The following is a 13089-nucleotide window of genomic DNA, read 5'->3' as shown; positions in this document are numbered from 1 at the left end:
AACAATTACTTAAATGTGTCACTAATTAATTATGAATCTAGTTAAATACATAAATGTGTTATAAATGTGTCAATGTGTTTAATATAAAATTTTATAAAAAATATTTACTGTTATTATAAAATATTTACAAATGTAATTATTATTAAATTATTTCATGATATATTCAAAAATGTCATGATGTAATTAATTAGGTAATGATTTATATAAATATTTAGTTATTATTATTTTGTGAATTAATAATTTATTTATGTAAACCATGCAATCATCAATTGAATCATAAAAAATAAATCATTAAATAATGAAATAAAACATTAAATCATTATAAAATGAAATGGTTAAATGTAATATTACATTCAATTAATTACTGACTCATTCAATATTGTATTTTATATTTAATTCAAACTATAAAGTATTTATTGAAAGATCTATTTATTCATATAATTCTGTCCCGTTTCACCCTCCATCATTTTTGTAATTACAGAGAGGGACAAGCTTTAGAAAATGGATGGATGGTAATGATTTATTTTATTTGTAACATGCTTTACTATGTTACATTGAAAATATATCCCATGTTTACACTTGCACAATGCAAAATGTTTGAAGAAGAGTAGAACAATTTTACAAGATTATTAAATCCTACTATTTTTGATGTCTCAGTAATTATTTATAGTGTACCTTCTTTCACATTTCTAATTTTTCACAATAACATTTAAATATATATATATATATATATATATATATATTTATATATATATATATATATATAGTAAAGCAAATAGAACTAGATGTTTCAATCCCTTTGGTAAGTAGGAACAGTCTTGACGGTTTCAGTCGGTGTGGAGTGGTGAAAGGGAGGGTAAGTATGTCATTGGGGTCTTCGGGTGGGCACCCTGCTTCATCGACGTTTCGTTGATTTGAAGCCCACGACGTCTCCAGAGGGCCCAACGGTGTACCTAGCGTCCCAGGTATACCCCCCTCCATGCCATACCCTCCATATCCTGTCGGACTATGCATGGCAGGGTCGTCCTTTTCCCTGAGTCAGGCCTAAGACTGACCGCATACCATTGTCTCTTATTTTACCGCCCAGTTGGGGTCCTTGAGCTTAATCCAGAGCCAGTTGCTGGCTTTTTCGGCAGCATTTGACATGTACTTGATAGCCTGTTGGAGGGAGCGTCCCTTCACCCCCATTTTTTTCAACAGACTGATGGTAGTAGATGTGGCAATAAATCCCCTGCATCCCACCTCTACTGGGAAAATGTTGGTCTTCCAGCCGTTTTGGGATGCTTCAGCTGCCAGGTCAGAATATTTGTTTATTTTCCTCTCGTAAGCCTCTTCAACCCCTTCTTCCCATGGTACTGTGAGCTCCACGACATAAGCCAGCTTTGCTGATGGAGACCACAGGACCATGTCTGGCCGGAGTGTTGTAGCCATTATTTCTTGGCGAAACACAAGCTTTTTATCAAGGTCTACTTCCAATTTCCAATCTCGAGCCGACTGCAGGATGCTTGCATTATTTGGTGTCGTTTGACACTCTCGATGTTGGCCAGCTGGTACAAAATGTGTGAAATGGACCTTTCCTGCTGGTGTTTGTGGGAGATTGTTTGTGGTTGTTCGCCTCTGTTCCAGTGTTAATGCAAGCTCTCTGAGTACTTGGTTATGCCGCCAAGTATAGCATCCTTGGGTGAGACTTATAGTACACCCTGATAGGATGTGTCTTAGAGATGCAGGTACTTGACACAGGGAACAGGCGGGATCTTCTCCGTACCAGGTTTTCAGATTTAGGGGGGACGGTAGCAGGTCGTACGTGGCTCTGATGATAAAACTCAGCCGTGCTCCCTCCATCTGCCAGATGTCATCTCTGATGATAAAACTCAGCCGTGCTCCCTCCATCTGCCAGATGTCATACCAGTTGAGCTTTTTCTTCTCCAGGCTTTCCCAGTTGGTCCATCTCCCCTGCTTGGCCATTGAGACGGCTTTAGCATGTCGCTCTCCCTCCTCCTGTCTCCTGACTTCCTCTACCACTAGCCGTCTTTTCTGCTCTGATGTTGCTTTGTGCCATCGGGGAGTTTTTGGGATGAGTCCGAGTCCTGCTCTCCCATGCTGTACTTGCCCAACCACATCTCTGAATTGAAGAGCAGACTTTGCACTTTGAACAGCTTCTGATGGAATCCACTTTCTTCCCGCTGTTACTCTGGGGGCCGCTTTTCGAATGACTGTATTCTCAGTTTCGGTTAGCGTCATGACCAGCCTTGCTTTAGTGCATTTGAATTCTTCCACCAGTCCTGAGATTGGTAATTCCAATTCGCCATGCCCATTTAGTCCGATGGAACTGAAGCATTTTGGAATTCCAAGCCACTGTTTCAGCTGCGTGCTTATCACATGTTCCAATTTTTCAACCTTGGTGATGGGGATTTCGTACACATTTAAAGGCCACAAAAGTCTTGGGAGTATGCCAAATTGAAAACACCACAACTTGAGTTTTCCTGGCAACAAGGTTTTATTGATGAGATCCATGTAAGTGATGGTATCCTTTTTTAGTTGCTCAAACTGCTCTGTGTCTTTGAGCCTTGCGTCGTACCACCTTCCCAAGCTCTTTACTGGCATTTCTGAAACAGTTGGTACTGGTGTTCCGCTGACATGAAATCTCTGGTGTGTGACTTGGCCTTTCACAATGGAGATACTTCTGCACTTGCTGGGCTTTAACTTCATCCGTGCTTCATTTGAATGAAGTTTCTCCAGCAGTCTCTTCGTGCAGGGGACATTTGTTGTGAGTGTTGTTATATCGTCCATACAAGCTCGAATTGGTGGTAATCTCTGACCACATTGTAGTCGTTCTCCACCAACCACCCATTTCGAGGCTCTAATAATGATCTCCATTGCCATCGTAAAGGCCAATGGGGAGATGGTGCACCCAGCCATGATGCCTACCTCCAGAGATTGCCACATAGTGGTGAATTCTGATGTTGTGAGGCAAAACTGCAAATCCTGGAAATAGTGTTTTACAAGATTTGTGATTGTAGTTGGCACTTGAAAGAATTCAAAGTCAGTCCACAGCAATGAATGAAGGACTGATCCATAGGCGTTGGCCAGTCAAAGAACAAGACATGAAGATCTTTTCCTTCTTTTTTTTTATGTATGAATATATATAGGTTGATTGGCAACACTAAATTGGCCCTAGTGTGTGAATGTGAGTGTGAATGTTGTCTGTCTATCTGTGTTGGCCCTGCGATGAGGTGGCGACTTGTCCAGGGTGTACCCTGCCTTCCGCCCGATTGTAGCTGAGATAGGCGCCAGCGCCCCCCGCGACCCCGAAAGGGAATAAGCGGTAGAAAATGGATGGATGGATGGATATATATATATATATATATATATATATATATATATGTGTGATATCAAATAATTAAAATCAACTTTATAATTACAAAATTAGCTATAGCGATACAAAACCACATTTTTTTTAAGTAAATAACATTTATTTTTCCCCCATTGTCTTTGCCACTTTTTCCTGTCATTTCCAGACCCAAAAAATAGCAATTCACCCGTAACATTTTTACTTTATTCAAAATATACCTTTGGTATGAATAATATTGGTCTACTCTAAATGTTTGTGGTTGTCTACGATCATGCATTTCTAGTTGAACGCCAAACATTTACTTTATTGCTGTCTCCAGGGCTGCATCACTTTTAATTCAACATGTTTGAGTGATTTATATGGAGAGAGCAATTATTTTATGTTGTTTCCACAGTTGGTAGCCAATGAGGTGGAGAGGATACGACAAGAGGAGGCCTGTCCGCGCAAAGTAATGAACCATATCAAGGAGTTGGCTGAGCTGCTTTTCAAAAATGTGCGTTTCGAATTAAATAACACCGCTATTTTTGAAAATTATTTGTGTGGAACCACAGAGCATCTTTTTTTGTCACACTCCAGGAAAATCCCTACCCGGCAGTGACCATGCATAAAGTCCAGCGACCGTTGGAAAACGGCCAATGTACTACACTGAGTCAGACGGCCTTCCCTGTGCTGGATGAAGTTGCAGTACAGCTCTTCATCGACCACGCTGCCGCCAAGCTCAAGACGGTCCCGCCTGTGGTCAAGGCAGAGGTCAAGAGCATGGTGTCTTCTGGTCCTACACTGGGTAAGCCTTCAACAACTTTCAAAATAGAGATATAACACTTTGTAAATTTGCGTTTTGGTGGAAACCTCTGTTCATCCTCTGACTTTGCACCTCCTCAAGTTCAATCTCTCTCAGCGTGTGTTTGACAGGCTTCATTCAATGGTGCCACAGTGATAAATTAGTCTCTGTGCATCACATCTGCCACATTTCCACAGGGGACATTGTGGATCGGAACAGCAACGTTATGGCCAACAGTGCCCGCAGGTTAGAAGTTGTCAGGAACTGCATCACATACATCTTCGAGAACAAAATGCTGGAGGCCAAGAAGGTAGTGATGACTTACAATTTTTTCCATTTTGGGAATCCTTTAGCAAAAGTGACTGTTTTGTGCCCTGATCTTTAAAGTTTAATTGGGCTAATTTGTGACATGGCTCCTATATCTCATTCGATTTCTCTGTTGTTCCGGACTGTCATATCAATTTTGAACAGTTATTTTTGTAGGGTGGACTGATTATACTCTATATAGAACAATACACAGCATCAAAAGTATACATACAGGTTCTAATACATCCAGTACACCCACTAATATCCCTCAGCAACACCTTTGCAGGATTATTTTTATTCTCTTTGACAAGTTTCTGGCATGATTTTGGATGGGAATTTCGCCACTTTTTTTTGCTAGGATTGGTCAGGTTAAACATAGTTGGTTTTCTCGCTCAGACCCAGCTTAGACCACAAATGTTCAACACAGTTGAGGGGCTTTAGGAAGGCCATTACACAAATATAATGTTATCCTGATTTGTCCTTTCCAAAAACAATTTTTAACTGTGGTTTAGATCATTTTCCTATTGGAACACTCAATTGTGTCTAAGGTTCAGCTGTCTAGCTGCCCTTACTTTAGTAGTCTTCCTCATGCATGATTCCATCCACTTTGTGCAGTGCACCAGTACAGCCGGCAGCAAAACAGCCCCAGAGTATAATACTAATGTAACAACATCATGCTTGGCAGTTGGTACTGTGTTCTTATGTTTGAAAGTATAGTTATTGTCATTTAAGCAAAATTCAAGGCTCTGTATTGTCTGATCAGATGTAGTTCAAAAATTGCCCCTTCATTTTGCAGCTCATGCCTGCTGTACTTCGCGCATTAAAAGGACGAGCGGCTCGGCTGTGTTTGACCCAAGAACTCAATCAGCACGTCTTACAGAACCGAGCAGTGTTAGACGACCAGCAGTTCGACTACATAGTCCGCATGATGAACTGCACCTTACAGGTAAGTTACAACTCTTACTCTACAGTTCGATTTATCATTCATATACCCTGAGTTTTGTGTGAATGCAGTATTCTTTTATATGTTTTGCAAGCTGTCACGTTTTTATTCAACTTCTCTACTCAGGACTGTTCACATATGGATGAACATGGTATTGCAGCCGCCCTTCTCCCATTGGTCACAGCCTTTTGCAGAGTAAGTCGCCAAGAAGACTCAGTCCACAATTGATATCATGAATTTCAAATGTACCAAGTTGTACAGTAGGTACTGTAAGTTGTGTTACCACTCACACTACTTTAAAAATAATAGTTGTAAGTCAAGTTGTTACCCACCTGTTCTATTGACTGTCTATAAAGGCTGTAAAATATTAAGAACCAATACATATCTTGGCTGTCTGCTTGATTTGACCATGAGCTCATAAAATTAGTCTGGTCCTGTCATTATTACCGGACTATTACTAATTGTTGTTCTTGTGGCCAAAATGTCTCATATGTCATTGTTGTTATTCTTGACAGAAACTGGGAGCAGGCATCACTCAGTTTGCTTATAGTTGCGTACAGGAGCACACGGTGTGGACCAACATGCAGTTTTGGGAAGCCATGTTCTACAGTGATGTTCAGAACCATATTAGGGCACTTTACTTGGAGACTGAAGACGGAGTGCATCAGAACAACTCGGTAAGCTGCTTTTGATATGTGTTGTATAGTTGAGCTGTAAGACTAATGTAGTGAAACTTGTTGTCTATCGTTCGTAATCCGGGTTAGAGGCAAGAACATGTTTTATTGCATTGTAACTTGTGAAAATCGGCCCGTTCAAGGTGGCGAGCAATGCAGCTAATGGGAATAATCCATTCTGCTTCTAAATCACTCTAAATTTCACCCAAAAACCGCCAACAATATTTCATTTACATTATGTAACCTGCATAATAACCAAGCTGTAGCGACATTGTTGTTGTATGTCTAAACACTGAGTTAGAGCTGGGCGATATATCGATATACGCAATATATTGCGGGTTTGTCTCTGTACGATATAGAAAATTACTATATTGGGATATTCCAGTATACGTTCTCGCGGAGTTGCTTTTAGCTACGGGCATTACACTACAGGCTCTTCCCAGTCTTTCTTGTGTCTCCTTCTCACAGACAACAAGCGCAGGTTTTTACATCCGTCACAAACTGTCACGTCATACATCACAAACGTATACGCCCTCGCAGAGCAGAGATGTAGCAGACTGGGTAATGTTAGCTGTGATACTAGCGAAGCCGTGTGAGTGGTAATACGAGAGAAAGAAGGTGCGAATATGGTAACAAATGAAGGAAGAAATAATTCCCAAGACTTTATTCCCAAAAATTAATTCCCGCTTGAAGCCATACTTCAAGCGGGAATTAATTTTACAATTAAACAGACAACTTTAATTTGTCAAGTGTGGGGCACAAACGTTGCTACCAAAAGTAGAATTACTGCTAATATGTAGCATCATTTGAAAAGTCACCCGCTAGAGAATTAAGAATGCTTGAAACTGCATGTCAACATCTCTGTTCGGTGCCACATCCACAAAATGCCGAAGCAACAATTTCCAAATCAACACCATATGAAAAAAAAGATCAACAACATGTTTAAGAGGGGAGGAGTATATTTACAGCTAAAATTCACAAAGTAAAGTATCTCATATATATATATATATATATATATATATATATATATTAGGGCTGGGCAACGATTGAAAATTTTAATCGGAGTTAATCGCACTATTTCTCTGATTAATCGCGATTAACTGCATTGTATACGCAAAGCCCAATAATGAATTCAAAAGTAGTTTGTAGTGCACCTTTATTGGAATATTCCCCAACATGAACAAAAGCGCCAAAACATTTGTTGTGCAAACACAATTTAAATCAGTCCTTGTTAAACAGTAGCAGTTAAATAGCATATTTTATGAAAATTAACTCAAAAAATGTAAATACAAACATTTAAGCTTATTACTACCACTGCCAGGGTATTTAAGTTATCCTGTTTGTTATGGAAAATAAATATAATCTACATACACATCTCTGAGCCACAATCATAACATCTGAACAGGCAATTTCTGAGGTAACAGCAGAATTTTTTTTTTTTATCAGGGATCTTATGTTTAAAAAAACTATATTATAGGTAGTGGGCTGTTTTAGGGAATTTCTGATCAAATTCTCCGTAGTAGCAATATTAATAATGTGTTTATTCTGCGTAGTGCACTTAAAATAATTATGACCATATCTAGGAATTGATATGATGGGAATTTTCCGATTGTTTGCTTGGTGCTTTGATAAACTGAACGCATCATATACATGGTACCATATTGTGACGTTATGAGCCAGGGAATAAAAGAACTACCCTACCCAGCATGCAACAGGAGTGACGAGCATGCGCGGTAGCCCGGTATAGGTTGTGTCGCCATGACGGCATCTTGTATGTTGTGATATGCACGCTCTGAAAGCAAACGTTAAGAACTCAGCCAATACGCCTCGTCTGCATTATTCATAAATAGACAGACAACACATATACTCCGCTGCTTCACAGGCCGCTGGATGTAGCCTGCAAAGTATTCCCATGCTAGCTAGCCGGTCTAGCAAGCACGCGTCATTCAGTCCAAAACGGCCCGATCTATCCACATTCAGAATTGTCTGGTGGTCGAAAGTGATCCCGGAGTGACCACGCTGTAAGCCAGCCATGAAATTTGCAGAATTGTCCGGTATTTTTGCCAAATGTTCCATCTTTACCAAGAGCCCCTCGACGCCGGGCGACGCCATCTTGTTAAGGAAAGGCGTTAACAAAATAAAAGCATGTAAACAACATACGCAAATGTGCGATAAAATAATTGTCGGCGTTAATAGATTGATGAGTTAACTCATAATTAACGCACTAATTTGCCCACCCCTATTATATATATATATATATATATATATATATATATATATATATATATATATATATACTTGACGCACTAATTTGCCCACCCCTATATATATATATATATATATATATATATATATATATATATATATATATATATATATACATATATATATATATATAAGAAATACTTGACTTTCAGTGAATTTAAGAAATACTTGACCTTCAGTGACTTCTAGCTATATATATATATATATATATATATATATATATATATATATATATATATATATATATATATATATATATATATATATATATATATATATATATATATACACACATATATACACACACATAACACTCATCTACTCATTGTTGAAATAAGGGTTGATTTGTCCATCCTTGTTCTATTCTCTGTCACTATTTTCAAACTATGCTGAACACCCTCTCTGATGATGTATTGCTGTGTGGCACGCACAAAAGTTCTTTCATCAAATGCACTACAGTCTGGAATCTTCCATCTTCGTCTCCTTATTGTGTGCGCAGTTGTGCACTGCACTCTCTAAAAGCCGTAGATGTTATTGTCACACATGGATGTACAGTAGATGGCAGTATTGTCCTGTTTAAGAGTGTCACAACATTGCTGTTTACGGCAGACGAACTGCTTTACGGTAGACGAAAACGTGACTGCTGTTGTTGTGTGTTATTACCGCGCTGGGAGGACGTTAATGACACTGCCTAACAATAAACCCACATAAGAAACCAAGAACTCGCCCTCGATCATTCTACAGTTATAATGTCATTGGGCAGACACACACTGTTTATATTGTGGGAAAGCGGACGTGAAAACAGGTTGTCCTCACTCAGGTCCGCATGGAGCTAGAGGGGGCGTGGCCTCCAGCTCCGCCTGAATTTCGGGAGATTTTTGGGACAAAATTATTCCCGGGAGGTTTTCGGGAAAGGTGCTGAATTTCGGGAGTCTCCTGGAAAATCTGGGAGGGTTGGCAAGTATGTTCTGAAGTGCGTTGCTATGGGCACGGAAATAATTGCGACAAGGAAATAAGTTCTGTGAAGGTTTAAATCAACCAAATGAGGGTAAATATTGTACATTTTACATATTATTATGAATGTGTTTGTTAACACATGTGTATACTTGCAGTGTGTATTTAAAAAATTGATGTGAGGCTTTTAAGTTGTTTTAGAGGGCTTTGAAGGCTACAATGGTAACAGCCTTTAGCCACATTTTGTAAGCGTTTTTTTTTTGTCTTCAGAATCCTAAAAATCTAAAAAAGACATGTCTCTTTTCTTGTCTCTCATTATGATTGATTGTGAATGATAGGCAAAATTCAAACACCATGTTGCTGATGTAAATTTTGAGACCCAATAGGGTCTTTTCAACAGAAAAAAAGGTTTGTTGTCGACATGTGTTTAGTATCGTTAGTATTAGTCTTGCTTGGTTAACATCCTCTTTATCACAAAGCATTAAACGTGCTACAGTGACTTCCTGTTCAGCACAAAGTGAGCGTTAAAATAATAGCATTGCGGTATTAACCTGGATTCTATCACAGAGGCTAAAAAATTGCAACAATGTGTTGTTGTTTTTTTTACATTTTTAGCTACCAGAATAAATACTTGCGCATGTTCAATAGCTTTATTGTCATTGTAAAATGCCGTGTTCGCACCAGCTTTGTTAAATAAGAGTATACAATACCAGAAGAATCTAAATTGACAAAAATACAAATGGAGAAAGAAACATGTCAACAAATTGCCATAGGACAAGAAATCCTTTATCACTCATTCTTTTTATGTCTCTCTGGACCAAGTTAATGGGCAAACAATGGCTAATTTCAGTTTCGATTTTTGTGAAATCAATAATTGCTCATCATTCAGCCTGTCCAAGGAGCGTAGACTTAAACAAGTTTCACTATAAGTCGCTTGCCCATCCTGTGGATTATTCATTTGATTATTACTGTACATCAACAAACTTCACACAATTTGCTCTCAGGATCAGCAGGAGGGATTGGGCAGTGGGCGGGAGATCAGTGCCCTAGAGCTGGCATCAGAGCAGAGCCGCTTGTGGCCAATGCTCGGCAAGGAAATGCAGACGGAGCGAGTGCAGAAAGAGGAAAGCACCGTGTTCAGCCAGGCTATCCACTACGCCAACAGGATGAGCTATTTGCTGCTGCCGCTGGACACCAGCAAGAACCGCCTGCTCAGAAGTACAGGCCTCGGAGACGTAGAGAGTGTCAGCAACAGCTATGTAACCAACAGGTAGGAATTGTGTCACCACAATTATGATTATGGCATCATTGATACCACAGTACTAGGATTGTGTCGGCTGATCAGTCACAGATCAGTGTCAGTCGATTTTTTTTTTTTTTTGGTATGTGATCGCCATTGCCGATTAATGTCTTTTACAGACGTGATACCCTCTGGATTGTATTGTGTTTTTTTTTTAGTTGGTCTGCTGACAAGCGAGCAACTGATTGTGTATGTCCTTTGGAGAGCCGCTGCCATAAGTTAATAATAATCATCTCCATTACGGCAAATAAATTGCATTTCTTAAAATCTTATGTATCATTATCAAGTGCTAAGACAAGGTTAAACATGTTACATGCCGAGAGGAAGCAGGAGCAGGCATGCTAATAGCTAAGCTATCTAGAAACAACAGAAGAATTAAGTGCTTGGTAAACTTTTAGAACTGTAGATAGAATCATGTTGCAGCAGAAAGTAAGCAGCTAGTAACAGGAAATTAACAAGTAGATTATTAGAGTCTAGAAAGGATAATATAACAACTGTTGGTGTGTCAGCATTGTCACAGGTAATAGACGACACATAAAAGGGCAGATCACTGCATAGTAGATTGATGCTGTCGACACCAAGGGTAATATCAGTATTTCATCAATACTAAAAGGATTATGCCCATATTTTCTTTCCTTTAAATATATATTTTTTGATGTTTTTAAATTTGGAGAATTAGCCACTGGACTATAAGGGGGCAGAAAGAAATATCAATGAGTAATAGATTTTGTGTAGTTTTGGTATAGTTATTGCATACTATTGACTTTGTTTTGCTCAAACAATGGTATGCAGTAGAAGAAAAAGAGTAACTAGTAGATTTTGTAAATGTTTATTTACATACTTTAAATGTTTCCAAACGGTACCTTTAACACGGCAATAAAACAGCTTATCAAACAAAACTGAAGTCATTGGCATGGACCCACCAGCTCATGAAGCTAGCTATCCAATAAGCTCAACAGACTTAACTCCACAGTGACGTTTTGGTGAGTTTACAAAATTTAAACAATACAAAAAGAATGCCATTGTAAGGTGATAATACTAACACAGACACTTGTAAATATGTTAGCATATTTACTAATGCTAACAATGCTAGCTTGTTTACATTATGACAGCATGTACAAAAACGCATGAAAACACTCCTACAGACATCACAGATGGGGCGGTTTAGTAAGTATGAATTGTCGTATTTATATTGTAAAACATACAAACGTTTCTTGGAGTAATGAATAAGGAATCTTTTTGAGCATAAACCCTATGGATAGTTGTACTTTCGGTTCAAAGCAGAAAAACAGGAGGTATATTTTTAACCTGCACCACCTGCAATGAGCAAACTCATCTTAAAAATGGCGTCATAGCACAAACAACAAACACAAAAATCCAAATACATTAGCTGCATCATTTTATAAGCCGCAGGGTACAAAGCGTTAAAAAAAAATAAGTAGCAGCGTACAGTGCTGAAAATACGGTAAATTGATACATTTATTGTAAATACGTGTGATAGGTATTGGTATTGGCCGATTTTGCTCATGGATGATCGGTATCGGAACATCTCTACACAGTACCATTAGCAAAGCCTACAGTTATCATCTGTTGCATTGTATTGTCAATACAACTGTATAATCGTCAAATTTGCACAATTGGCTATAACGCATTTGCAAAAAGTTGTTAAAAAACATGAACAAAGCAGCAAAATATGTTGAGGGCTTTTAGATATGTGAGGGGCCCACAGAAGCACCTGCTGCTCGTTAAACATGCTCCCAATTAATTTGTTGTCTTATAGCATTGCAGGGAGTATGGCAGAGAGTTACGACACTGAGAGTGGTTTTGAGGATGCAGAGATATCCGATGTGGCCAACTCAGTGGTGCGCTTCATCAACCGATTCGTAGACAAAGTGTGCAATGAGAGCGGCGTGACCAACGAACACCTGAAGGCGCTCCATGCCATGATCCCAGGTACACACTGGCAACCACCCTAGACAGACGAGCGAGGATTATTTAATTCTCTCTACTCACGCTTCTGTTGTCTGCCCGTAGATATCGTTCAGATGCACATTGAGACCTTAGACGCAGTCCATCGTGAGAGTAAACGACTGCCTCCGATCCAAAAGGTAACCAATTCCTATTTTTACGCTGCACTGAAGAAAGACCATGCCGAGCAACCCCAGCCAGTCCCGCCTACTTCCCTCTCCACACCAATCCCTACTGTTCAGACTCGCAGTGTCACGGCAGGTATGGAACTGTGGTGTGTGGCTCACAGGATGCCTGAGCAAAAGCATGCTGGGTGATATTGCTCGACCTGGTTTGTTGTTTGTTTTTGTGTCCTGGTGTGCGGTGCTTTTCCAACAAATGCTATCGTGCGTGCCTTCGTAGTGAAGGGTGCCGTCAGTTGTTGTGTTGGAGAGGGATGGGGCTGAGCTTCCTGCAAGCAAAATGTATAATGCTGACCTACAGCAATAGCACTGGCTATTGAACCTGTAAATTATTGTCAGATCAGAGGATTTTTACTCAAGAAGT

General features: G+C 39.4%; 1 protein-coding gene across 5 annotated transcripts in view; it reads left to right on the top strand.

The window, feature by feature from the left end:
* Nucleotides 1-13089, top strand: part of sbf1 (SET binding factor 1) — a 115247-nt gene that overhangs the window by 69871 nt on the left and 32287 nt on the right. For all 5 annotated transcript variants that reach the window (XM_061913264.1, XM_061913265.1, XM_061913262.1 and 2 more), the window contains 9 exons: nt 3747-3845; nt 3929-4136; nt 4331-4443; nt 5236-5385; nt 5509-5577; nt 5898-6059; nt 10280-10545; nt 12356-12528; nt 12610-12683. In XM_061913264.1, coding sequence (XP_061769248.1) covers nt 3747-3845; nt 3929-4136; nt 4331-4443; nt 5236-5385; nt 5509-5577; nt 5898-6059; nt 10280-10545; nt 12356-12528; nt 12610-12683 — 1314 coding nt within the window. The remainder of the gene's footprint in view (nt 1-3746; nt 3846-3928; nt 4137-4330; nt 4444-5235; nt 5386-5508; nt 5578-5897; nt 6060-10279; nt 10546-12355; nt 12529-12609; nt 12684-13089) is intronic.

Source organism: Nerophis ophidion, linkage group LG10, assembly GCF_033978795.1.
Source record: "Nerophis ophidion isolate RoL-2023_Sa linkage group LG10, RoL_Noph_v1.0, whole genome shotgun sequence".
NCBI lineage: Eukaryota > Metazoa > Chordata > Actinopteri > Syngnathiformes > Syngnathidae > Nerophis > Nerophis ophidion.
This window is presented reverse-complemented; position numbering and strand designations above follow the sequence as displayed.